The 24819-nt window shown below is 38.3% G+C and overlaps 1 protein-coding gene across 4 annotated transcripts in view; it reads left to right on the top strand.

Moving 5' to 3' along the window:
* PIK3C2A (phosphatidylinositol-4-phosphate 3-kinase catalytic subunit type 2 alpha) overlaps positions 1–24819 on the top strand; it is a 120977-nt gene that overhangs the window by 58666 nt on the left and 37492 nt on the right. For 3 of the 4 annotated variants that reach the window (XM_003818204.5, XM_008971471.5, XM_034932221.3), the window contains 9 exons: positions 384–463; positions 595–658; positions 9705–9848; positions 11173–11221; positions 11303–11513; positions 13972–14094; positions 16574–16741; positions 23225–23336; positions 23705–23850. In XM_003818204.5, coding sequence (XP_003818252.2) covers positions 384–463; positions 595–658; positions 9705–9848; positions 11173–11221; positions 11303–11513; positions 13972–14094; positions 16574–16741; positions 23225–23336; positions 23705–23850 — 1097 coding nt within the window. The remainder of the gene's footprint in view (positions 1–383; positions 464–594; positions 659–9704; positions 9849–11172; positions 11222–11302; positions 11514–13971; positions 14095–16573; positions 16742–23224; positions 23337–23704; positions 23851–24819) is intronic. The other variant, XM_055094190.2, reaches the window with a different exon arrangement.

The raw sequence follows: 24819 nt of genomic DNA, 5'->3' as shown, positions 1-24819 counted from the left end.
AAATAATGCAGAAATTTAAATGACCTCCATCTGTTTTCTACCCCATATGCATTTGGCTATCAGCCATCTTTAGTGTTTTTAGCTCTCTGTTCTCTATATATAGAATAGAAATAGTTTTTGTTCCAAAAGCTATTTATATATCTGAAAGTAGACTTGAAAGCGTTTATGTTTTCCATTTAACAAACAAGTTTTTTTTTCAGGATGTTGACTCACTTTTTTCTGAGTCAGTTACAAATAATATTTAATTCTGATAGAATTTTATTTTCAGTTCTCAGAAAAACACTTTAGTTGCAAGATTTTATCATACACTTAACTATATTTAAGTTGACAATAGAAAGACCAAAGAGTGGATGTGATTTTTTTGTGTATATGTGTTTGTTTAGGCAGAAGATGATGAAACACCCGTGGATTTAAACAAACACCTGTATCAAATAGAAAAACCTTACAAAGAAGCCATGACGAGGTATATCATCTAAAGCATTAATTGCAGGTTTTCAGACTTTGTTTTTGGATGCAAATACACTTATTTTGGTGATTAAAACAATCATTTTGTGTGTAGCATCCTTCAGCCACAATAACTGTTGTTTCTTTCAGACACCCTGTTGAAGAACTCTTAGATTGTTATCACAACCAAGTAGAACTGGCTCTTCAAATTGAAGTAAGTCTTAATTCACATTTTGGCATAATGACTTAAAGATTCTTGCTTCTTCTTTCTCTTAAATGGTAGTGTTGGCATTGGATTAAATATTTTAGGACTTTTAAGACTATATTCTTCTTTTTAATTTATAAAGAAAAGTTTAATTGACTTACAGTTCAGCATGACTGGGGAGGTCTCAGGAAACTTAAATCATGGAAGAAGGCACCTCTTCACAGGGCAGCAAGAGAGAATGAGTGTCAAGTGAACGGGACCCATTATAAAATCATCAGATCTCATGAAAACTCACTCACTATCATGAGAACAGCATGGGGGAAACCACCCCCATGATTCAGTTTATTGCCATCTGGTCCCACCCTTGACATGTGGGGATTATTACATTTCAAGGTGAGATTTGGGGGGGACACAGAGCCAAACCACATCATTGTGCCCCTGGCCCCTCCTAAATGTCATGTCCTCACATTTCAAAACACAATCATGCCCTTCAAATAGTCTCCCAAGGTCTTAACTCATTCCAGCATTAACCCAAAAATTCAAGTCCAAAGTCTCATCTGAGACAAGGCAAATCCCTTCCACCTATGAGCCTGTAAAATCAAAAGCAAGTTAGTTACTTCCTGGATACAATGGAGGTACAGGCGTGGGGTAAATACAGCCGTTCCAAATGGGAGAGATTGGCCAAAACAAAGGGGCTACAGGACCCATGCAAGTCCAAAATCCAATAGGACAGTCATTAAAGCTTAAAGACTTTTTTTTTTTTTTTTTTTTTTGAGGCTGAGTCTCCATGTGTTGCTCAGGCTGGAGTGCAGTGGCACGATCTCGGCTCTCTGCAACCTCTGCCTCCTGGTTCAAGTGATTCTCCTGCCTCAGCCTCCTGAGTAGCTGGGATTAGAGGCATGCATCACCATATCTGGTTAATTTTTATATTTTTTAGTAGAGATGGGGTTTCACCATGTTGGCCAGGCTGGTCTCGAATTCCTGACCTCAAGTGATCCTCCCACCTCGGCCATCTAAAGTGCTAGGGTTACAGGCATGAGACACCGTGCCCAGCCAAGACTATATTCTTGACATTAATGTTTCATGTCTTGTTTTCGGACCTAACTTACCCCCAAAATTTTCAGTAATGCTTAAATTAACATGTTTATTCTCACTTCAGCTCTGTTGCCAAGAAGAACCTTCAGTTCAACTCTAAAAGCATTTATTGGATGCGCTTACTATATGCTGAATGCTAGAGTTATGAAAATGAATGACCTAGTCCCCACCTATCAGGAATTTAAAAACTAGTGGTGAGGGATTTAAACAAAACTTCAATATAGTATAGTAAAATGTATTATAGAGGTATGCCTTGCAGTTATGGAGATCAAGGAAGAGCACCTTACCTAAGTTGAGGGTTCAAAGAAGGCCTCTTAGAAGGGATGTTCCCTGAACCAAGTCTTATACAGTTAGCAAGAAAAAATTGGGAAGGGTATATAAACAAAAGCAGATAGGTGTGATATTTACATGGAAGTATAAGCAATTCTGTGATAGAGTACAAAGTATAAAATGAAGATTGGCAGATGACATTGGAGATAGCTATGTGATTATTATCCTTATAATCCATGTTAAGGAATTTTACTTTATCTTCTAGGTCAGGAGACCATATCCAGTCTACTTTCTAATTTGTAAATTAAAAAAAAAAATTAACAAAACCACACCCCTGGATTTTTTGTTGTTGTTGTTTTTTGTTTTTTGAGACAGAGTCTTACTTTGTCACCCAGGCTGGAATTCAGTGATGTGATCTTGGCTCACTGTAATCTCTGCCTCCCGGGTTCAGGTGATTCTCCCACCTCAGCCTCCCTAGTAGCTGGGATTACAGGTGGGTGCCACCATGCCTGGCTAATTTTTGTATTTTTGGTAGAGACAGGGTTTCACCATGTTGGTCAGGCTGGTTTCGAACTCCTGACCTCAAGTGATCCACTCGCCTTGGCCTCCCATAGTGCTGGAATTGGGCATGAGCCACTGCGCCTGGCCCCATACCCCCCTTTTTTTTTTTTTTTTTTTAACATATTCTTTCTTGTCATTTACATTTGTGCTCCAACACTAGAGTTGAGTAGTTGGAACAGAGATTGTGTATCCTGCAAAACCTAAGCTGTTACTGTTTGGCCCTGTACAGAAAAAGTTGGCCGACTCCTGCTCTAGCCACTTAAGGTATTTTTAGCCTAGGGTGGGTTGGGTGAATTGTTTAGTCCTGTGATCTGAAATCACTCTGGCTGTATTGTGGAAGTTAGATTTCAGGTTGGGATTGGTTTCAGAGCGAATATTTAGAAAGGTTTTTATAGCAGTCCAGGTGAAAGATAAAGAGCATGGAGAAGTTAAAAAGGAGAGAACTGATTAACAATATTTAGGAGATAAAATTGAAAAGATTTTAATAGGTGATGAGATGTGAGTGAAGGGGAAAGAGTATGAGTGTAGGATGGCTTCCATATTTTTATCTACAAGAACATTCTTATCAACATATAAATATATTTATTCAAAAATATTCACTGAATATCTCTGGTAAGCTGGAGTTTACTAGAATCTGGAGTTTCGTATGGAGTGTCCAGGCTAGAGATAATAAACTTGGAAATCATCAGAATATAAATTGTATTTTGCAGCAATAGGCAGGATGAGGTCACCAGGAAAATCATTGTAGATGAAGAGTTGCCCATCTTAAAAAAAAAAATCCCCACCCCGCCCCCCGCCGCAGGAGCCACACCATTTCTCTATTCTCCTTGCCGCAAAACTTCTGAAAGTTAAGTGGTTTTACAGCTTCCATTTCCTTTCTTCCCATTCTCTTATATGCCCACTCCAATCAGTTTAGTACTTCCCTGAAACTGTACTTATTAAGGTCATCAAGGACTTCCATGATCCTGAATTCAGTAGTCAGTTCCTAATCTGTTGATCGATGGATGGATGGATGGATGGATGGATGACAGGGTGTCACTCTGTCACCCAAGCTGGAGTGCAGTGGTGTGATCACAGATCACTGCAGCTACAACCCCCTGCAGATTTCTCTGTGTTGTCTGGGCTGGTCTTGAACTCCTGGGCTCAAACAATCTTCTTGCTTCGGCCTCCCAAAGTGTTAAGATTACAGGTGTGAGCCACTGTGCCCACCAAGTCTTTATTTTTCTCAACCTGTCTGTATTTTTTGATACAGTTGATCATGTCTTTCTTTTTGAAATACTTAGTTGGCGTCTGGGATACCACCTTCTGCTTTCCTTATTTCTATTAGCTGCTCTGTCTCACTCTTACTTGTGGCTTCTTCCTTATCTTCCTGACTACCAAACATTAGCATATCCCCAGGGCTCACTTCTAGGACCTCTTCTCTCTGTATTCACATCCTAGGTGATCTTGGTATATCCCTATACTGATTGACTCTGAAATTTATATGTCTAACCTTAACCTTTTCCACATCTCCAGACTCAAATATCTATTACTTGACATCTTTATGTGAATATCTAATTAATTGACATCTCAAATTTAAGATGTACAAAACTGAATTTTTTATAGTACCCATCATATCTATTCATCCATCGACCTTTCCTTTCTCTTTTTAAGAGTTTATTTTTTGAGAGCAATATTAGGTTCAGAGCAAACTGAGAGGAAGGTACAGAGATACCTCATATACCCCCTTCCCTACACATGCATAACTTGACCTCATTATTTCCCTTTTTAATAAATGGCAACTTTGTCTTCCATTTGCTCAGATCAAAACCCTGGAGTCATCCTTGATGTCTCAAGAAAAAGATCTTATACATTTCACATTCAGTCTAATTCTGGTCAGCTCGACCTTGAAAATACATTTAGAATGTGAGCACTTTCATCACTACCAAAGCGATACTCTAGTCAACTGCAGTAGTTTCTTACTAATTTCCCAGTGTCTACCCCTGCCCTCTACAGTATGTCTTCCACAGGCAACCAAAATGATCTTTTGAAAATAAGTCACTAAATGTAATGTGATATCCTGGATTGTATTCTGGAAGATAAAAAGCTCATTAGTGGAAAAGTTGGTGAAATCTGAATAAAGTTTGAAATTTACTTAATAGCAATATACCAGTGTTAATGTCTAGCTTAGACAAATGTAACATGGTTTATGTAAGATTTACTTAGTCTAGTTTTCCAACATTATGTGGGAACTTTGTATTTTTTTATAACTGTCTATAAATTTAAAATTATTAAAAGGTAAAGATTTTAAAAATGAAAATAGGAAAATTAGCCAGGTATGGTGGCGTGTACCTGTAATCTCAGCTACTCAGGGGGCTGAGGTAGGAGAATTGCTTGAAACCGGGAGGCAAAGGTTGCAGTGAGCTGAGATCGCACTGCTGCAGTCCAGTCTGGGTGAATGAGACCTGTCTTAAAAAAAAAAACAAAAGGAAAAGAAGAGCAGAAAGCAAAATAAGAGAAAATCAAAGGCAGAAGGTGGGGCTTTGAAAAGATAACGTTTGTAAATCCTTTAAAAAGTGTTAGATCATGTCACTCCTTCACTGAGAATCCTGTTTACTATCTTACTTAGTAAAATTCAAAGCCCTAATTGTAGCTTCAAGGTTCCGCACAGTATGGACTCACTACCTCTCTGATCTGGCTTCTTATCACTTCCCTTTGTTTTTTTTCTGGTTGATTATCTGCCAGTTATGTTCCCCACTGGGGACCCCTGTGCATGTTGTTCCCCTCTAAATGCTTTTCCCTGTGACATTTGCATGGCTCACCCTTACACTTTTTTAAGGTCAGTGCCCAAATATCACCAGAGATTTATTTACTCACCATCTTATCTAAAATAGTAACTCTATATTATACTTATCCCCCTCCTTTATTTTTATAGCTTTATTGAGGTATAATTTATATATCATAAAATGTACCCATTATATGCACACAATTCAGTGATTCTTAGCCAATGCATAGAGTTGTGTAATTATCACCACCATCCAGTTTTAGAACATTCTCATCACTCCCAAAAAAGTTTCCTTGTACTGATTTGCAGTCAATCCTCACTGCCAGCCTCAGCCCCAAACAACTACTAATCTGGTTCCTATTTCTATAGCTTTGCCTTTTCTGGACATTTCATGTACATGGAATCATGTACTATGTGGTTTTTTACATCTGGTTTCTTTCACACACCATATTGTTTTTGAGGTTCATCCATGTTGTAGTAGGCATCTGTAGTTCACTTTTTTCTTGCTGAAAAGTATTCCAGGCTACCCCACATTTTGTTTATTTGCCAAATGATTAGCATTTGGACTTAAACTTTATAATTTTTGGTTATCATGAATAATGCTGTTATAAACATTTATGTATGAGCCCATGGATATATGTTTTAATTTCTTTTGGATGGATTTTAGGGGGAGATCAAGAAGTTGCTGAAGTTTTTTTTATTGTTGTTTATTTTATCTTTTTTAAAGAAATGGAGGTCTCACTGTCTTACCCAGGCTGGCTTCAAACTCCTGGGCTCAAGAGATCCTCCCACCTCAGCTTCTCAGGTAGCTAGGATTACAGCCACACACCACTGTGCCCAGCTAGGAAGTTGCAGAGGTTTTGATTACTCCTGGCCTTTAGTTTTCTGAAGATAGGATGTTAATTCAATTTGCTAAAATGAAGTCAGGATGGCAGTAGGGGTTTTGAGGCAAGGAATAATGGTTTGGTTTAATATCCTATAGGGAATGGGAAGGAGAGCTGACCAAGGGCAGATTAAAGGAATCTTAGGTGCCGTGGAAGTTCGTGCTGAAATTGAGGACTGTTGAATCTATAAGATTTTCCTAAAAGTGCTCAGCTGCCTGGTAGAAGAAGCAGAGAAGAGTTTAGTCAGAATGAGGGAGTGAGGACAGAAGAGAGTTTGGTCAGAATGAGAGTGTGAGGACTGGAAGCAAAGGGGTTGTAACCAGATATGATATTGTAGTTAAGGTTTCAATAGGATACCGTTTGGGGGTTGAATATATTGTGAATTTTCCACATGGACGTTTATGTAACGGAGGCTTGTATTACAGGATGTAGGGTAGAAAGTTAGATAAATATCCAGTGCAAAAATATGGCATGCCGTTGGGGAAATGACCATGTCGGTAGTAAGATGTATCAGCGTGGGCCAGCCAGGAGACGGAAACTGTACTAGTTATTTGAAAAGGGAAATTTAGACAGGGCATGGTGGCTCATGCCTGTAATCCTAGCACTTTAGGAGGTGGAGGTGGGCAGATCACCTGAGGTCAGGGGTTGGAGACCAGCCCAATATGGCGAAAGCCGGTCTCTACTAAAATTACAAAAATTAGCCGGGCACGGTGGCACATGCTTGTAATCCCACCTTCTCGGGAGGCTGAGGCAGGAGAATCATTTGAACCCAGGAGGCGAAGGTTGCAGTGAGCTGAGATCATGCCACTGCACTCCAGCCTGGGTGACAGAGTGAGATTCCACCTCAAAAAAAAAAAAGGGAAATTTAAAGAATCATTAGGCCAGGCGTGGTGGCTCATGCCTGTAATCCCAGCACTTTGGGAGGCCGAGGCAGGTGGATCACCTGAGGTCAGGAGTTCAAGACCAGCCTGGCCAACATGGTGAAACCTCGTCTCTACTTTAAAAAAAATAGAAAAATTAGCTGGGCGTGGTGGCAGGCGCCTGTAATCCCAGCTACTTAGGAGGCTGCGGCAGGAGAAACGCTTGAACCTGGGAGGCGGAGGTTGCAGTGAGCCAAGATCGCACCATCGCACTCCAGCCTGGGGGACAAAAGCGAGATTTCGTCTCAAAAAAAAAAAATCATTAATTAGTAAAAGATGATTAATTGCTTTAAGGGGTGAAAGAGGACTCTAAGGCAGGAATTGGCATACTATGGCTCACACACCAAATCTGGCCTGCTCTCTGTTTTTGTAAATAAAGTTTTATTGGACCTATAGTGACAGTCATTTGGTCATTTGTTTATGTATTGTTTGTGTCTGTGTTCACGTTTTAATGGCAGAGCTGAATTGGTGCCAGAGACTGTATGGTCCACAAAGCCTAAAATATTTACTAACTGGCCTTTTAAAGGAAAAGTTTGCCAACCCTACTCTAAGGGGTCCAGCGATAGGAGGTGCATAAAAGCAGCTATCACCTCTAGGCTGAGGAAAAAAGGACAGTAAAACACTCTAAGGACTGTGATAAAGTCTCTCCCCAAACCTTAGACTGAAATTTAGTCTCTTTGAAGAGAGTATGGCTCTCACAGGAATTCATAGTTGCCTATGGCAAAGAAACCTGCTAGATAAATTTAGCCAAAGGTGTCAGGTAGGAGAACATAGCATGAGGGTGCAGCTAGAGGTAGTCTTTGAGGACTACTCAGCTCTCACACTGAATTTAAAAAAAAAGCAAGCTGGCTGTTTTTCGTCTTCCGGGGCATTTGGCATACCCTCATAGGCTTTCCTAGCCTCTAACAAAACTAGGCTGTCCTGAACCCCTGGTAATAGAATTGTTTACCTTTGTACCAAGAAGGTTGGGAAAGCACCAAAATCTGCATGTGGTGTGTACCCAGGTAGACTTTGAGGGGTTCGTGCTGTGAGACCTAAAGCCCTTATGAGATTGTCCAAAACAAAAAACATGTCAGCAGGGCCTATGGTGATTCCATGTGTGCTAAATGTGTTAGTGACAGGATCAAGCATGCTTTCCTTATCAAGGAGCAGAAAATCATTGTGAAAGTGTTGAAAGCACAAGCAGAGTCAGAAAGCTAAATAAAAGATGAAGCTTTTTTGAGTAATAAAAATTAAAAGACTTTTTAAAAAAATTAGAAGGCAGGAACCCAGATGGGAAGTGTCTTCCTAATGCTCTTGGTCTTGGAGGGTCCTTTCTGTGTGTTCAATTGACAAAATCTAAAAATGCGCTAGCTTGGCAAAGAGAAATGTTTATAGGGTCTAGCTCTAGTATCAGAAAGGAAAGCAGAGGAAGGGTGGATTTGGAACTGATAGACAATAAATTGATAATTGGCACTTAAAGAGTAGTGTAGGCCAGGCGCAGTGGCTCACGCCTGTCATCCCAGCACTTTGGGAGGCTGAGGCAGGCGGATCATCTGAGGTCAGGAGTTTGAGACCAGCCTGACCAACATGGTGAAACCCCATCTCTACTAAAAATACAAAAATTAGCCAGGCATGGTGGCAGACACCTGTAATCCCAGCTACTCGGGAGGCTGAGGCAGGAGAATCACTTGAACCCGGGAGGTTGCAGTGAGCCAAGATCCCACCACTGCACTCCAGCCTGGGCAACAGAATGAGAGTCCATCTCAAAAAAAAAAAGGCAAAGTAATATGAAGTAATATAGGAGAATGGCATGACCTTCAAAACTGGAAAGATTTTTGCCTGAATGTGAAGTAAAAGGAAGCAGGAAGTATAAGTCAAATAAGCAAAAATGAGGAGCTAGAAAACAGGCTCCGAGGACTACAGGGTAATTGGGTATTTGAGAAAATTAGGTGGTTTCATTTAAGCTTGAAGGTGAAGGTTTTTAGTAGCCAAGCCTCAAGGGTGGAAAAATTTAAATTTTTAAGGGGTGGTATAGTACTGAGTTTCAGCCCATTCTAACAGTACTTGGCATGAAAGTTTGGCATAAATGTTTTATGAATTAATACATTATATAAGAATGTTTCTTAATGAGGTATGTACTTCTCAGGTAAATGTTGCCCAGTGTTATTAATATGTGACCGACCTCTGAAGAACTTGGTTTTTGATACCATATTTTTGCAGGAGGAAGAGAAGGGTTATTTTCAATGTGGAAATTATTTCCAAATGAGAATAAGAAAAAAATAGCTCTAGTTTTAGTGATTTGCTACTAATTTATGCTTCTACTTCTGATTCTAATGTAAAATTAATAGCAATTTGCATATGAATAATTGTGTCAGGCGAAGTGAAAATTAACCCGGCCTTGCCTTTTCCTACTTTGAAATAAACTGTACAATTGAAAAGCTATCTTTTTTCTTTGTCATCACAAAAGAGTAGAGGATATCTGTTAGGGATATCTAAGATATCTAGTTTCTGACTTCATCTCTGGAATTGGTCCTTTAAATTTCACCTACCTATTTTTATTTTATTTTTTATTTTTAAAGAACCAGCACCGAGCAGTAGATCAAGTAATTAAAGCTGTAAGAAAAATCTGTAGTGCTTTAGATGGTGTCGAGACTCTTGCCATTACAGAATCAGTAAAGAAGCTAAAGAGAGCAGTTAATCTTCCAAGGAGTAAAACTGCTGATGTGAGTATTTTTGGTAACTAGGATTTTATTACATGCAAATATGTACTTAAACAGGAGATTTTTGCCTTATCCTAGACAAAATATTGTCATTTTAACTTTGGCTTTTACTTTTGGGTTGAATCACTTACTTGGTTAGGTGGGGATTCCTTGGTAAGAAGTTGGGCTGCCTTGGAAGAGCTTTATGAGAGTTGACATTCAACAGGTGGATGTCAAACTGTGAACCCTTTGTGTATAGAGGAGGACCTCTGGCATAAATGAGTTGGTTTGGGGTTTAAGGATAGATATTGAGCTTAGAAGACCTGGAGGACAGTAACTATCACTTCTCCCTTGGGGTGGAAGCGACCTGATTATCAGTGAGGGAAGTTCTAATCACTGATAATCAGTGGGGGAAGTGGCTAATACTCCCTGTAGAAAAGACCAAGGGCCTCAGCTGTAATGCCTGAGAAGCAGCCAAGTTAGGGGCCTTCCCTTTAGATTATACTGTTGCTTTTAATAAAAGCTGTCCCTCATGACATTTCCAGGGGATTTAATTAACTTGCTTCATAGAGACATTTATATCTTTAATTGCAAGGATAAAAGAAGGGGTGCATCTCACAGGCCATGATAAATATAAAGGATAGAAAAGTTATGTTGATGGTGTGCCCCTCGATATCTAGAAGATAACATAGTCCATGCATTCTCAGAAAGATCCTATCCATATGGTATGTAGAGATGTGGGTTTCTTTTTTTCTACTTTTTTATGTGCTTCTTTTTAGAAACTTATATACATACACACACACACACACACACACACATACATATATATATATATGAAATTACTTGAAGGTGATCAACTACCATGGACCTAATTTTGTCTGAGGCTTCTATTTATTTTACCCATTTGATGGATAAAGGAGCAGACAATAGATGGGAGGGGAGTCAGTTTAGATAATTATAAGCACTTTTTTGAGTCACCAACCAAGTAGTAATAAATAGAGTTCTAGATTTTTTTCTTTAAGGATATTCTTATGTTGTTTTAGAGCAACTAATGGAAAAATACTGTACTTGTCACTTCTGGATTTCAAATTAGTATTAACCAAGCAGATTTTGTTGTGTTTCTGTGATATTTCACAGTAGTTTTTAGTTATTCTGATTTTCTTAATACTAAAAATAATCTTGGTTTGTGGTTTTCCCTTTCTTTTTGCATTATTTATTTATCATTTTATTAATTCTGTAGATACTTGGGAGGTTTCCCCTGGAAAGAGTTTCTTGGACATAGTATTTGACATTTTATATTATGTCATAGGCAATTTTCTGACTATTGTGTGTGTGTGTGCATGTGTAGGTGACTTCTTTGTTTGGAGGAGAAGACACTAGCAAGAGTTCAACTAGGGGTATGTGTTTAAATCTTTAAATTTTAGCAATAATCATCGCCTTTTCAGAGAATCTATTAACTTTTTTTTTCTTTAATCTAGGCTCACTTAATCCTGAAAATCCTGTTCAAGTAAGCATAAACCAATTAACTGCAGCAATTTATGATCTTCTCAGACTCCATGCAAATTCTGGTAGGAGTCCTACAGACTGTGCCCAAAGTAGCAAGAGTGTCAAGGAAGCATGGACTACAACAGAGCAGCTCCAGTTTACTATTTTTGCTGCTCATGGAATTTCAAGTAATTGGGTATCAAAGTAAGTAACTGTTTAAGCAGCCAGGCATGGTGGCTTGCACCTGTAATCCCAAGGCTTTGTGAGGCCACAGTGGGAGGATTGCTTGACCCCAGGAGTTGGAGACCAGCCTTGGCAATGAGACCTCATCTCTACTAAAAAGAATTTTTTAAAAATTAGCCAGTCAGGCACGGTGGCTCATGCCTGTAATCCCAGCACCTTGGGAGGCTGAAGCGGGTGGATCACCTGAGGTCAGGAGTTCGAGACCAGCCTGACAAACATGGAGAGACCCTGTCTCTACTAAAAATACAAAATTAGCTGGGTGTGGTGGCACATGCCTGTAATCCCAGCTACTTGGGAGGCTGAGGCAGGAGAATCACTTGGACCCAGGAGGTGGAGGTTGCGGTGAGCCAAGATTGCACCATTGCACTCCAGCCTTGTCAACAAGAGCTAAACTCCATTAAAAAAAAAAAAAATAGCCAGTGGTGGTGTGCACCTGTAGTCCCAGCTACTCAGAAGGCTGAGGCAGGAGTATTGCTCGAGCCAGGAGATGAAGACTGCAGTGAGCTATATCATGCCACTGCACTTCAGCCTGGGTGACAGAGCAAGACTCTTGTCTCAAAAAAATAAAAAGAAAATATGTGCAGCTTTATCTAGCAGCTATTCTGATCTTGTAAAATGTCAGCAACCAGTTATCTTGGTGTTTAAATGACTAACCAGCAGATACCTTTGTTATTTTCTTAAAAATTACAGAGGTATTTGAAGCACTTCCAGTAAAAAAAAATGTAACTCTTTACATGCCAAAAGCAGGAAAATATAGCAGGAAAACAGAGCAAATATAGCAGGAAAACAGAGCAAATGTCAGTTAATTAGGCAATTTAAGACCGGTGTTCGTTCATTTTTTTTTTTTTTTTTTTTTTGATATGGAGTCTTGCATTGTTGCACAGGGTAGAGTGCAGTGGCGCGATCTCGGCTCACTGCAACCTCTGATTCCAGGGTTCAAGCAATTCTTGTGCCTCAGCCCCCCCAGTAGCTAGGATTACAGGTGTGCACCACCATGCCTGGCTAATTTTTGTATTTTTAGTAGAGACGAGATTTCACCTTGTTGGCCAGGCTGGTCTCAAACTCCTGACCTCAAGTGATCTGCCTACCTCGGTCTCCCAAAGTTCTGGGATTACAGGCATGAGTCACCACACCCAGCCGCCAGTTTTACTTTATTTGAAAATCAATGTATGAACTGAAAAGTCAGAAATATTTTTAGTGAAATAGTTTTATAGTAGCTTAATGCTATAAAAAAGTCTACTGAAGAAATATCAAACCTAAGTTTTGCTTAAATTGGGCTTTAGATTAAAATATAATAATTTAGTGACTTAAAAGTGATGTTTTAATTTATTCAATAAATATTTATTGAGCACCATCTGTGGGCAGTATTCTTAGTACCGGGGATTCAGTAGTACAAGGCGGCAAAAAACCTGTACTCTTCTGGAACTTGCATTTAAATGGATATTGATGGTATCTGAAGGTACTTCATTACAGGGATAATAATCTTCACATTCTCCGTAGGCACACACACACACACACGTTTGTACATAGACGCACACAAATATACATAGGGATACTAATGAGGTGAACAAATACCCAGTAGAAGACAATACAGAAAACGGTGATAAAAATAGAAAGTAAGTGAATAAAATGCTGACATAAATAGGAGTAAATGGAATAAAGTTGAGAAAAATAACCAAATAGTTTGCTTAGGGGTATTGTGTGAACCAACGAAATTTGATTTGAATTAAATTTAGAATGATAAATAAATTGTATATATGAACAGAGTGGTTAACATGTAAGGCTAGCAGTAAGTTAGATTAAGTAGAATACAATTTTATTGAATCTAAGACTCCTGCTTTACAAGATTACCTGACTGTATCCAACCAGCTGTGTACTTGGCAATTAGTGGCTGAGTCACTGCAATCTAATGAGAGAATACAATAGCATCTGTCCCCATAAATGGAAGACTCCCAATAGACTAGGAAGATTGGCTCGATGCAAGTCAGGCACATGCTTAGCTGACTCTATTTCAGTAGCTTAGCAAAGGAAAATGCACCTAGGGAAGGTAATGTTTGTACTCTTTCTACCCAGAAATGAATAAATACATTATTCAGTGTTGTTCAACTAAAATCTGAAGCTAATAACTAACTGAGCACAAAATTAAAGTAAATTATCCAGCTGGTGTTATTATGACCATGCTTTAAACTGGGACCTAGGAACTTACATTCCCCTTTTTATCCCCTTTACCAAACCTCTTTTCTATTTTCATAGAATTTGCAGTGGTTAAATTTCAGATGGACTTCTAAAAATTCAAATGAAAGGTGACCAGATTATTTCAGATATTAGTCTCTTTGGAGGAAGAACTGCTAATGTATTTGTATTAGTTAACTAATTTGTATTATCATGATAGAAATCAAGTTAAACTTTCTTTTCTCAGTTATGAAAAATACTACTTGATATGTTCACTGTCTCACAATGGAAAGGATCTTTTTAAACCTATTCAATCAAAGAAGGTTGGCACTTACAAGAATTTCTTCTATCTTATTAAATGGGATGAACTGTAAGTGAAATTTCTGGCTTTTTATTCTTTCAGTGTGTCCTGTTGTTTACTTTTTCCAATGTATGCATCCTAGCTTTAATTTTTATTGCAATTTTCATTGAAATTCATTAACTTCTGACTTATGTCTTAAGATCTCTTCTAGATATGATTTTATAGAACAGACTGAAATTCTCATTAAAAAATATTAAATACTGGCCAGGCGCGGTGGCTCACGCCTGTAATCCCAGCACTTTGGGAGGCCAAGGCGGGCGGATCACGAGGTCAGGAGATCGAGACCATCCTGGTTAACACGGTGAAACCCTGTCTCTACTAAAAATACAAAAAATTAGCCGGGCGTGGTGGCGGGCGCCTGTGGTCCCAGCTACTCGGGAGGCTGAGGCAGGAGAATGGCATGAATCTGGGAGGCGGAGCTTTCAGTGAGCCGAGATTGAGCCACTGCACTCCAGCCTAGGCAACAGAGCAAGACTCCATCTCAAAAAAAAAAAAAAAAAAATGAAATACCCTTTTAAGCCTTTATATTATGAAATTACAAAAACATACCATTCTTTTTAGACTTTGTCAAGTTAAAGATATAAATTTATAGTTATAGAAAGGAATGAAAGTTATAGAAAGACGGTATTTTATAGCATTGCTTGCTTCAGTATTTATTCTGTAACACTATATAACAATTCTGGCTCTTAGATTAATCAACACTTAACGAAAAAAGTTATCTTTTTACTTTTTTGAGGCGGAGTTTTGCCCTTGTTGCCCAGGCTAGAGTGCAGTGGCATGATCTCAGCTCACTGCAAGCTCCGCCTCTCGAGTTCAAGCAATTCTCCTGTCTCAGCCTCCTGAGTAACTGGGATTACAGGCATGCGCCACCACGCCTGGCTAATTTTTTGTATGTTTAGTAGAGTTGGGGTTTCACCATGTTGGCCAGGCTGGTCTTGAACTCCTGACCTCAGGTGATCCGCCCACCTCGGCCTCCCAAAGTGCTGGGATTACAGGCATGAGCCACCACATCTAGCCGAAAAAACATTATCTTAAATCCATGTACAAGATGATATTTTGTACTATTCATATTTTTTAAATAGTGTTTTTTCTTTTTTTTTTTTTTTTGAGATGGAGTCTCACTCTGTCACCCAAGCTGGAGTGCAGTGGTGCAATCTTGGCCCACTGTAACCTCAGCTTCCTGGGTTCAAGTGATTCTCCTGCCTCAGCCTCCCGAGTAGCTGAGATTACAGGTGTGTGCCACCATGCCTGGCTAATTTTTTTGTATTTTTAGTAGAAAAGGGGTTTTGCCATGTTGGCCAGGCTAGTCTTGAATTCCTGACCTCAGGTGATCCACCCACCTTGGCCTCCCAAAGTGCTGGGATTACAGGTGTGAGCCACTGTGGCCTCCCAAAGTGCTGGGATTACAGGTGTGAGCCACTGTGCCCGGCCTAAAATAGTGTTTTTAAACTAAGGGAACTCTCATTATTTAGGCAGATAGACAGTTGCAGAACTTTTTACTATTTGTTCCACATTTATTAACTGTTTTCCTATTGTCTTATTTTCTTTTATATTATAAAATAATACATGTCTGTGAAAGCAATCAAGTAACACAAAAATGCATATAAGTAGAAAGTGTCACTCTATTTTCAACATTTGCTATCAGAGTGCCTACTGTTGACTTCAAGTGTTCTTTCAGACTTAAAAAAATAATGCATTGGTAAACATATGTCTGTTGGTGTATATACTTTTCTTTTTTTCATGGGAGGGAAGAGAGGGAGGAAAGGAAGGAGGAAGGAAGGCTGTTTGTGTATATACTTATTATATATGTTTGTGTGCATTCTTACATCCCAAAACAGAAATTCTCATAAACATTCATCTAGTTTTTCCAAAAGGAAATAAAAATGACTAATATTATTTTGCCTGGAAATTGACACTAGAAATCTCAAAGGCATTTGCAAGTCTTTAAAGAAAGAAATGTTATATTTTGAAATTTTATACTGTTAATAAAATTTATTTAAAATTGTTAATAGGACAAGTTAGCCAGACTTCTATTTAGCTAAAGGTTACTCAGTATTAAAGATTATTTGAGGCTGGCGTGGTGGCTCACACCTATAATCCTAGCACTTTGGGAGGCTGAGTGGATCACCTGAGGTCAGGAGTTTGAGACCAGCCTGGCCAACATGGTGAAACCCCGTCTCTACTAAAAATACGAAAATTAGCTGGGCGTGGTGGTGGGTGCCTATAATCCCAGCTACTCGAGAGTCGGAGGCAGGAGAATCACTTGAACCCAGGAGGCGGAGGTTGCAGTGAGCCAAGATCGTGCCATTGCACTCCAGCCTAGGCAACAGAGCAAAAACGCCATCTCAATAAAATAAAATAAAAATACCAAAATAAAGATTATTTGAAAAGTTAAATACAATACCTAAAATTGTCAATCTCATTAAAGTGTTAAATTTCAAAATCATTCAATCTAATTTGTTCTATTAATACATTTTTCCCCCCATAGAATCATTTTTCCTATCCAGATATCACAATTGCCATTAGAATCAGTTCTTCACCTTACTCTTTTTGGAATTTTAAATCAGAGCAGTGGAAGTTCCCCTGATTCTAATAAGCAGAGAAAGGGACCAGAAGCTTTGGGCAAAGTTTCTTTACCTCTTTTTGACTTTAAACGGTAAGTATTATCGAATTGTAATGGTGAGTCACTGTGGACACATCTGCACATCAGAATTGGCTAGATGACAAGGAGGTGAGGGGAGGAACATAGATGAGTGAATGAGCCTCTTCAGTTTTTCTAATGTGATAAAAGGAGGTCAGTTCAGAGACACAGATTAGAGGAAATCAAAGTTAGTCTGCTATATTCTAAACATATCTGAATAGGTATGCACAGCTTTGTTTGTCACTCACTGTTCCATGGAGAAAAGCAGCAGCCAATGACTGTCGTTTATATAAAGTACTACATTGTTGACATAATACCACAGTCTTGTAAGTTCCCTTGATGTTAACCAAAGAACTTCGTTTTTCCTTTTCCCATTTCTTCCCTACTCTTCTCCAGTTTCAGAGAATCTATAGGTGCACATTATTCCCTTCCTTAATTCTCTTTACTAATCTATCCCTTACTGCCAAATGCCCCTAGTCTTTAATTGCCATACATCCCACAAGTATGCAAAACCCTATTAGGGATTCTTTCCCTTATCCTTAGGGGTAAAGGAACTTCTTTTGAGCTTGGTGTCTGTTAATAGCCACTGGGATAGTATAATCTATATGGCCTTTCAGCTGAATATTTTAATTATGTTTTAAGGAATAATGTTTCATGAGATGATCAAGAGTTTTCCAAAGGAAAAAATAATTGGGTAAGTTCGGGATATGTTACATTCAGCACATGGGTGCATTCTGGAGAATAGATGATGCACATTGGCATATTAAAGCATCTCTAGGCAGGGCTCTGTGGCTCATGCTTGTAACCCCAGCAATTTGGGAGTCCAAGGCAGGCAGATCACTTGAGGTCAGCAGTTTGAGAACAGCCTGGCCAACATGGTGAAATCCCACCTCTGCCAAAAATATAAACATTAGCTAGCTGGGCATAGAGGCACACCCCTGTAATCCCACCTACTCTGTAGGCTGAGGCATGAGAATCACTTGAACCCGGAGGCAGAGGTTTCAGTGAGCCCCTCCCCACCCCCCGCCAAAAAAAAAAAGCATCTCTAAAGTTCTAAAAGAAAAATTAAAAAAAAAAAGGAGAAAAAAGCATCCCTAAAGCTTTGTAGTCAAGAAGCCTATTTAACTGGGTCTTATGGCAGTATATTTACTATAATAACAAACACTTATGTAGCACTTACTATGTGCTAGGTATTCATCTGAGTGCTACACAGGTATCCTTATATTTCTCACAACTGCTCTATGAAATAAGTGGTGATTTTATCCCTTTTTACAGAGTGGGGGGAATCAAAGTACAGAGATTAAGTGACTTTCCCCAGGGCACTTAGCTGGTATGTGGTAGAATTGGGATTTGAACCAGGCAGTTTGGCTACAGGGTCTACATTCTGAACTATTACCCTATATTAACATACTGAAACTTAGTTGATACCATGACACTTTTTTGTTGTTCTAGAATATATCTTTTGAAACCTTGTGTCCCTTGGGACAGTTTGGGAAATGCTTTAATAATAGATCTATTTAACTAAAACAAATACTGAGAATGAAAATTTCTGCTAATCTAATACTTTTTCTTCTTAAATGGCAAATACACCATTTGATTGCCAGTAATCATCTGTTGACAGTAATAGGATGTTCAAAACACTGACTTGACAAATTTGTTCTTGAAATATTCTTTTCCCATGTGCTTAAAAATAACATTTATTGGCTGGGCACAGTGGCTCACACCTGTAATCCCAGCATTTTGGGAGGCTGAGGTGGGTGGATCACTTGAGGTCAGGAGTTTGAGACCAGTCTGGCCAACATGGTGAAACCCCATCTCTACTAAAAATACAAAAATTAGCCAGGTGTGGTGGCGCACATCTGTAATCCCAGCTACTTGGGATGCTGAGGCAAGAGAATTGCTTGAGGCTGGGAGGCAGAGGTTGCTGTGAGTCAAGACTGCGCCACTGGACTCCAGCCTGGGTGACAGAGCGAGACTCTGTCTCCAAAAGAAAAAAAAACCCACATATTTATTTTAAAAATATTTTTCTATATTTTAGTCGCTTCCCCCATATTTGAGGAGGCAGTATAAGATTTTTTGTTCTCTACATTTTGTGGGTTCAGATTTTAATACCTGACATAATTTTGAACTACCAAAGGCTAAAGAAAGGCAGTTGAAGGGATTACTGTTAATGGTGTGTATTAGGAACCTTTTGCTAAATATAATACATTACTACCCTAAAACAGAATATGCTTATATACTGTGAAGAATTGTATTCACCACTGTCTTTGATAAATTAGTGTCAGCAGTTATATGAAAGTTAAATACAATTTCATCATTATCATTAATTTTTATAAATAAATTCTGAAAACTTTCTTGCTCTTGAAAGCACCAGGAGTCTTTGCATAATTAGTGAACTATCACATTTTGCCACTTTTATTGTCTAGTAATAAATGGTTTTGTTAGATAAATGATATAATATTCTTTCATAATTCAAGAGACTATCAAGTGAAGGGCAGTTGACTTCTGCTAGACATTTAAATAGTTTGCATCCAACACTCTGCTGTTAAAATAGTGAATAGATTGTATTAAGCTTGCGACTGCCAAGTAGTGCAGGCGATCTTGGTAATGTTAGGACTTCACGTTCAAGGAATACTCAGAAATTAAGAGGGAAGATGATTAAGAGAGATTATTATTATTACACTTTGTTTCTCTACATTAATACATGTAGAGAAACAAAGTGTCATGTAGAGAAACAGTGTATAATATAGTTGAGTTAACCACTGTGTTATAATGATTAGTAATCCTAGTCTTGAAATTCTTTATGAAATAATTTCCGTTGAAGATGCAATCTTATATGACCTAATGGTCACTATTATTGAAGCCAAATGACTCAAAGGCATTTCATTCAGCCTTAATAACAAATGAGTTCTTTTCTAAAAAACTTTTTTTTTGTAGAGATGGAGTCTCACTGTTGCCCAGGCTGGTCTCAAACTCCTGGCCTCAAGTGATCGATCTTCCCGCCATCCGATCCCAGATTATAGGCGTGAGCTACCATGTCCAGCACAAATGAGTTCTTAACTAATTTTTCTGAAAACTGGCATATAAACAGAATTAAGCAGTTAACCTGTCTTTCCTTTACAGTTATTTCTGAGGGTTACTAAATAATTGAGGTGGCAAAGTTTTTTTTGTTTTTGTTTTTTGAGACAGAGTCTCACTCTGTCACTCAGGTTGGAGTGCAATGGCATGATCTTGGCTCACTGCAACCTCTGCCTCCTAGGTTCAAGTGATTCTCATGCCTCAGCCTCCAGAGTAGCTGAGATTACAGGTGTGTGCTACCATGCCTGGCTAATTTTTGTGTTTTGGGTAGAGACAGGGTTTTGCAATGTTGGCCAGGTTGGTCTCAAACTCCTGGCCTCGAGTGATCCACCTGCCTTAGCCTCCCAAGTGCTGGGATTACAGGCGTGAGCCACCGTGCCTAGCAGTAATTGATATGACAAAGTTTTTTTTATAGAAAATCTTTAGCTAGCCCGTTATGGTGGCTCACGCCTGTAATTCCAACACTTTGGGAAGCCAAGGCGGGAGTTTGAGACAACTCTGGCCAATATGGCGAAACCCTGTCTCTACTAAAAATACAAAAAAGTTGTAGCCAGGTATGGTGGCTCGTGCCTATAGTCCCAGCTACTTGGGAGGCTGAGACGGGAGAATTGCTTGAACCCGGGAGGTGGAGTTTGCAGTGAGCCGAAATTGCGCCACTACACTCCAGCCTGGGCGACAGAGCGAGACTCCATCTCAAAAAAAAAAACAGTGAAAATCTTTAGATAATAGATGCAGAAGGAATGATAGAATTAGAATATTATAATTTTGCAACCCATGCTGAAATAATAGATTTCGGCCAGAGTTTCTCAATCTTGGCAGTATTGACATTTCAGACCAAATAATTTTTTGTTGTGGAAGACTGTTTTGTGCATTGTAGGGTGTTTAGCGGCATCCCTAGATTCTACCCATTAGATGCCAGTTGTCCCCCTCAGTTTACAACCAAAATTATTTGCAAATTACCAAATGTCTGCTGGAAGGAAAATCACTCCCAGTTGAGAACCATTGATGTAAGCAGTGATCATCAGTGCCGCCTTTTTTGTTTTTTGTTTTAAAACCTTAAAATCTGTGAAAATGCCTTCCTAAAACCATTAATAGTTTTTCTGCAACTTCATAATTGATGGCTTAAACTGATGGCACTAGAACTAAACTGATCAATAGTAACATCACAGAGAGATAACCCAAGAGTGTGTACCTTTTAATTTGATAGAATTAGAAGTAGTATACAATACCAACTGCAAAATAGTAAGTATTCTTGCCAAAGAACTAAATCTGAATCAAATCAGGCCTCTAGGTCTAACTTCTTCTCTATGGAAAATACAGGAGGACATGTAAAATGACACCAGAGGAGTATAACCAGCAAAATTCAGGATATGGAAAATTCTACAGAACAAAAGGCCTGGTATCATCAACAAATAAATAGCAAGTGGAGAAAAAGAGAGAAGGAGACCAAACAAGAGTTAACAAACTTTTTCTGTAAAGGGTGCCAGATAAAAGTAGTTTAGGCTTTGCAGACCATATAGACCGTGTCACAAATGCAAAAGCAGTCATAGACAGTACATTAACAAATGAGCATGGCTATGTCTGGTAAAAGTTTACTTACAAAGCTAGGTGTGAAGGCCAGTTTGTTTACACGTGGCTATAAATAAACTCTGTAAAGGCAGGTTGGAGTTTGCTGACCCTGAATTAAAAGATGCTTAAAAAGACATCCAAATGTATTGTGCCACTGCACTCCAGCCTGGGCGACAGAACTAGACTCCGTCTCAAAAAAAAAAAAGACATCCAAATGCAAGTGTTAGGCCTTGCTTGGATCTTGTTTTAAGCAAACCAACTGTTTTTAAAAAACATCATTTATGGGACAATCAGAGAAATTTGAATAGTGACTAGATATTTTATGGTCTTAAGTAATTATTGTTAATTATTTTAGGAGGGATAATGGTATTGTACTTATTATAGGAAACTTTATTTTTTAGAGATATATAACAGTATTTGTAGATGAAATAATATGATCAGGATTTGCCTTAAGTCTAGTTGGAAGTAAGGGTGGTTCTTAGACATAACAGACTATAGCCCGGTGTGGTGGCTCACACCTGTAATTCCAGCAGCTCAGGAGTTCAAGGCTGCAGTGAGCTATGATCACACCGCTGCATTCCAACCAGGGCGACAGAGTGAGGCCCATCCCCTTATATATATATATATATATATATGATGGATTATAATGTATCAAAGATTCAAAGCCTGTTTGTCAAGAGAAAATTTTAAAACTGGAGTCTAGTTTTGGTAAAGATATTTGCTGTTTGAATAAAACGAACAAAGATTTGACAAACTATAGTTTTCTGCTTTTGTATATCTTACGTTGTTTTCAGAAATTTCTTCTCTGTAAAGTTATGTCAATATCTTTGAAAGAATGTTTTGATTGAGTAGGCCATAAATTAGTAGTCTAGGGCAAGGGTCAGCATACTTGAGCCCATTGCTTCTTTTTATAAATACAAATACAGTTTGTTAGAGCGTAGCATGCACATACATTTATATGTTGTTGATGGCAAATTTGAACTACAACAGGAGAATTTAGTCTTGCAGCAGAGACTTTATGGTCCACAAAGCCTAAAATATTTACTCTCTGGCTCTTTATAGAAAAAGTTGGCAGACCCCTAGTCTAGGAAACAGATAAAACTTCTCATATCTGGCCAGGTGCGGTGGCTCATGCCTGTAATCCGGCACTTTGGGAGGCTGAGGCAGGCAGATCATATGAGCCTCAGGAGTTCAAGACGAGCTTGGGCAACATGGCGAAACCCCTTCTCTACAAAAAAAAAAAACAACAAGAATTAGCTGAGCATGGTGCCACGTGCCTATAGTTCTAGCTACTTGGGAGGCTGCGATGGAACAATCATCTGAGCCCAGGGAGGTCAAGGCTGCACTGAGCCATAGTTGTGCTACTACATTCCAGTCTGGGTGACAGCAAGACCCTGTCTCAAAACAAAACAAAACAAACGTGTTTTGTTTTCTTTGGCTTGTATTTTTGATCTAATGATTAAAGTCAGGAAGCAGTTCTGTAATCCAAACCACCACCTTGAGATATGTTTCTTTGTAGAAAATCTTCAAAGACTATTCTTAACCTTCCTATTTCTAGAAGTTGTTTTCTGAGTCCTTACCTTTTTTGTGTTCTGTCCTCAACACCATTTTCCCCAAGATAATGTCCTTTAATTCTCCCTCTCTTTGTTCCCACCCTACATTTCAATACATTTACCCTACACCTGAAAAGTTTCAGTACAATGTGGAGAGTGAATCCTTCTGATATGTTCTTAAAGATATCCTTTTTATTTAGTTGATCTCATACTAACTTTTCAAATTCATTACATGTGTTGTGAATTTTGAATTGATTTTTAAAATGAAAATCACATTATTCTTTTTACATCCATGAAGGTTTTTAACATGTGGAACTAAACTTCTATATCTTTGGACTTCATCACATACAAATTCTGTTCCTGGAACAGTTACCAAAAAAGGATATGTCATGGAAAGAATAGTGCTACAGGTAATGGTACTTCTTGACATGTAGAGAGGTGTACATTTAAATTTCTTCATAAAATGTGTGTGTGTATACCATGATTTGGGTTGTTAAAGAAACCTAACTGATCTTGTTTTAGTCTCAGGATCTATCTTCTATTTTAATATCAATATTTCTGAGAAGCAGTAAAACATGCACTGTACCTATCCCAAGAAATATGTATGTGCTGTTGAGAATTACCAACAATGGTAATCAATTGCAACAAGAAGCATTAATTTAATATTCAATGTAAATACGCCCCGATTGCTAAGAAAAATCTGTTTTCTTAAAGACAAAGAGGTTAATGTGGCAAATACGTAGACTGTAATTTGATCAATTTCTGTTAAATTTTAAAGGTTGATTTTCCTTCTCCTGCATTTGATATTATTTATACAACTCCTCAAGTTGACAGAAGCATTATACAGCAACATAACTTAGAAACACTAGAGAATGATATAAAAGGGAAACTTCTTGATATTCTTCATAAAGACTCATCACTTGGGTATGTTCTGTTTATTCTGTTTTGGGCTAAGTATCTCCTGTAATGTAAAAGTCAAGTTAAGGCTTACATTAAATAACCTGATTCTGTTCATGATTTATCAGCTTTCTTGGTGTGGAAAGTTTTCTATTTAACTTACTTTTTTTCCTTTTTTTTTTTTTTTAATAATCTACAAAATTTTTGTCTCGAGGGCCAGCTAGTATTTAACTTATTTTTAAAATTATATAAAAAGACTACATAACTGCATAAAATTTTAGAAATTTGTCAAGTCAAACCTTTTTACTTAAACAAAAGGCAAACAATAGACTGGAAACTATATTTACAATAAATATCAAGAGATTTTTTTAACCGTAAGGAACTTTTTCTTATTAATAAGATTAAGACCAAGAACTCAGTAGTCAAGGAGACTAAGTATGAACAAGCAATTTTTTTAGAAAAATACAATACTTTTAAACAATCTGAAAAGATGTTCAATTTCTCAGTAATCAAGGAAATATAAATTAATTCAAGATACCATCTAACACATCAGAGTGGCAAAAATTAAAATACCTTGTGAAAAGTGTTGATAAGGATACATAAAATGGGAATTATACTATTTGCAGAAGTATAAAAAGCTATGTCTCCTTTGGAGAGCAATTTGGCAAAATCTACAAGGTTATAATGTGTATATTCTGTGACCCAGCAGTGCCATTTGCAGTTATATAAAACTCTTTTATATTTGCTTATGGAGTCAAGAATATTCATTGCAGTATTTATTTGGATTATTGAAAAACTGTTCGGAGACTGGGCATGGTGGCTCATGCCTGTACTCTTGACACTTTGGGAGGCTGAGGTGGGAGGATTGCTTGAGCCCAGGAGTTGGAGACCAACACTGACAATATAGTGAGACCCTGTCTCTACAAAAAAATTAAAAGTAGCCAGGCACAGTGTTGTGCATCTGTAGTCCTAGCGACTCAGGAGGCTGAGGTGGGA

This window comes from Pan paniscus, chromosome 9 (genome assembly GCF_029289425.2).
Source record: "Pan paniscus chromosome 9, NHGRI_mPanPan1-v2.0_pri, whole genome shotgun sequence".
Taxonomy (NCBI): domain Eukaryota; kingdom Metazoa; phylum Chordata; class Mammalia; order Primates; family Hominidae; genus Pan; species Pan paniscus.
The sequence above is the reverse complement of the archived record's forward strand: the minus strand, read 5'-3'. Positions and strand labels throughout refer to the sequence as shown.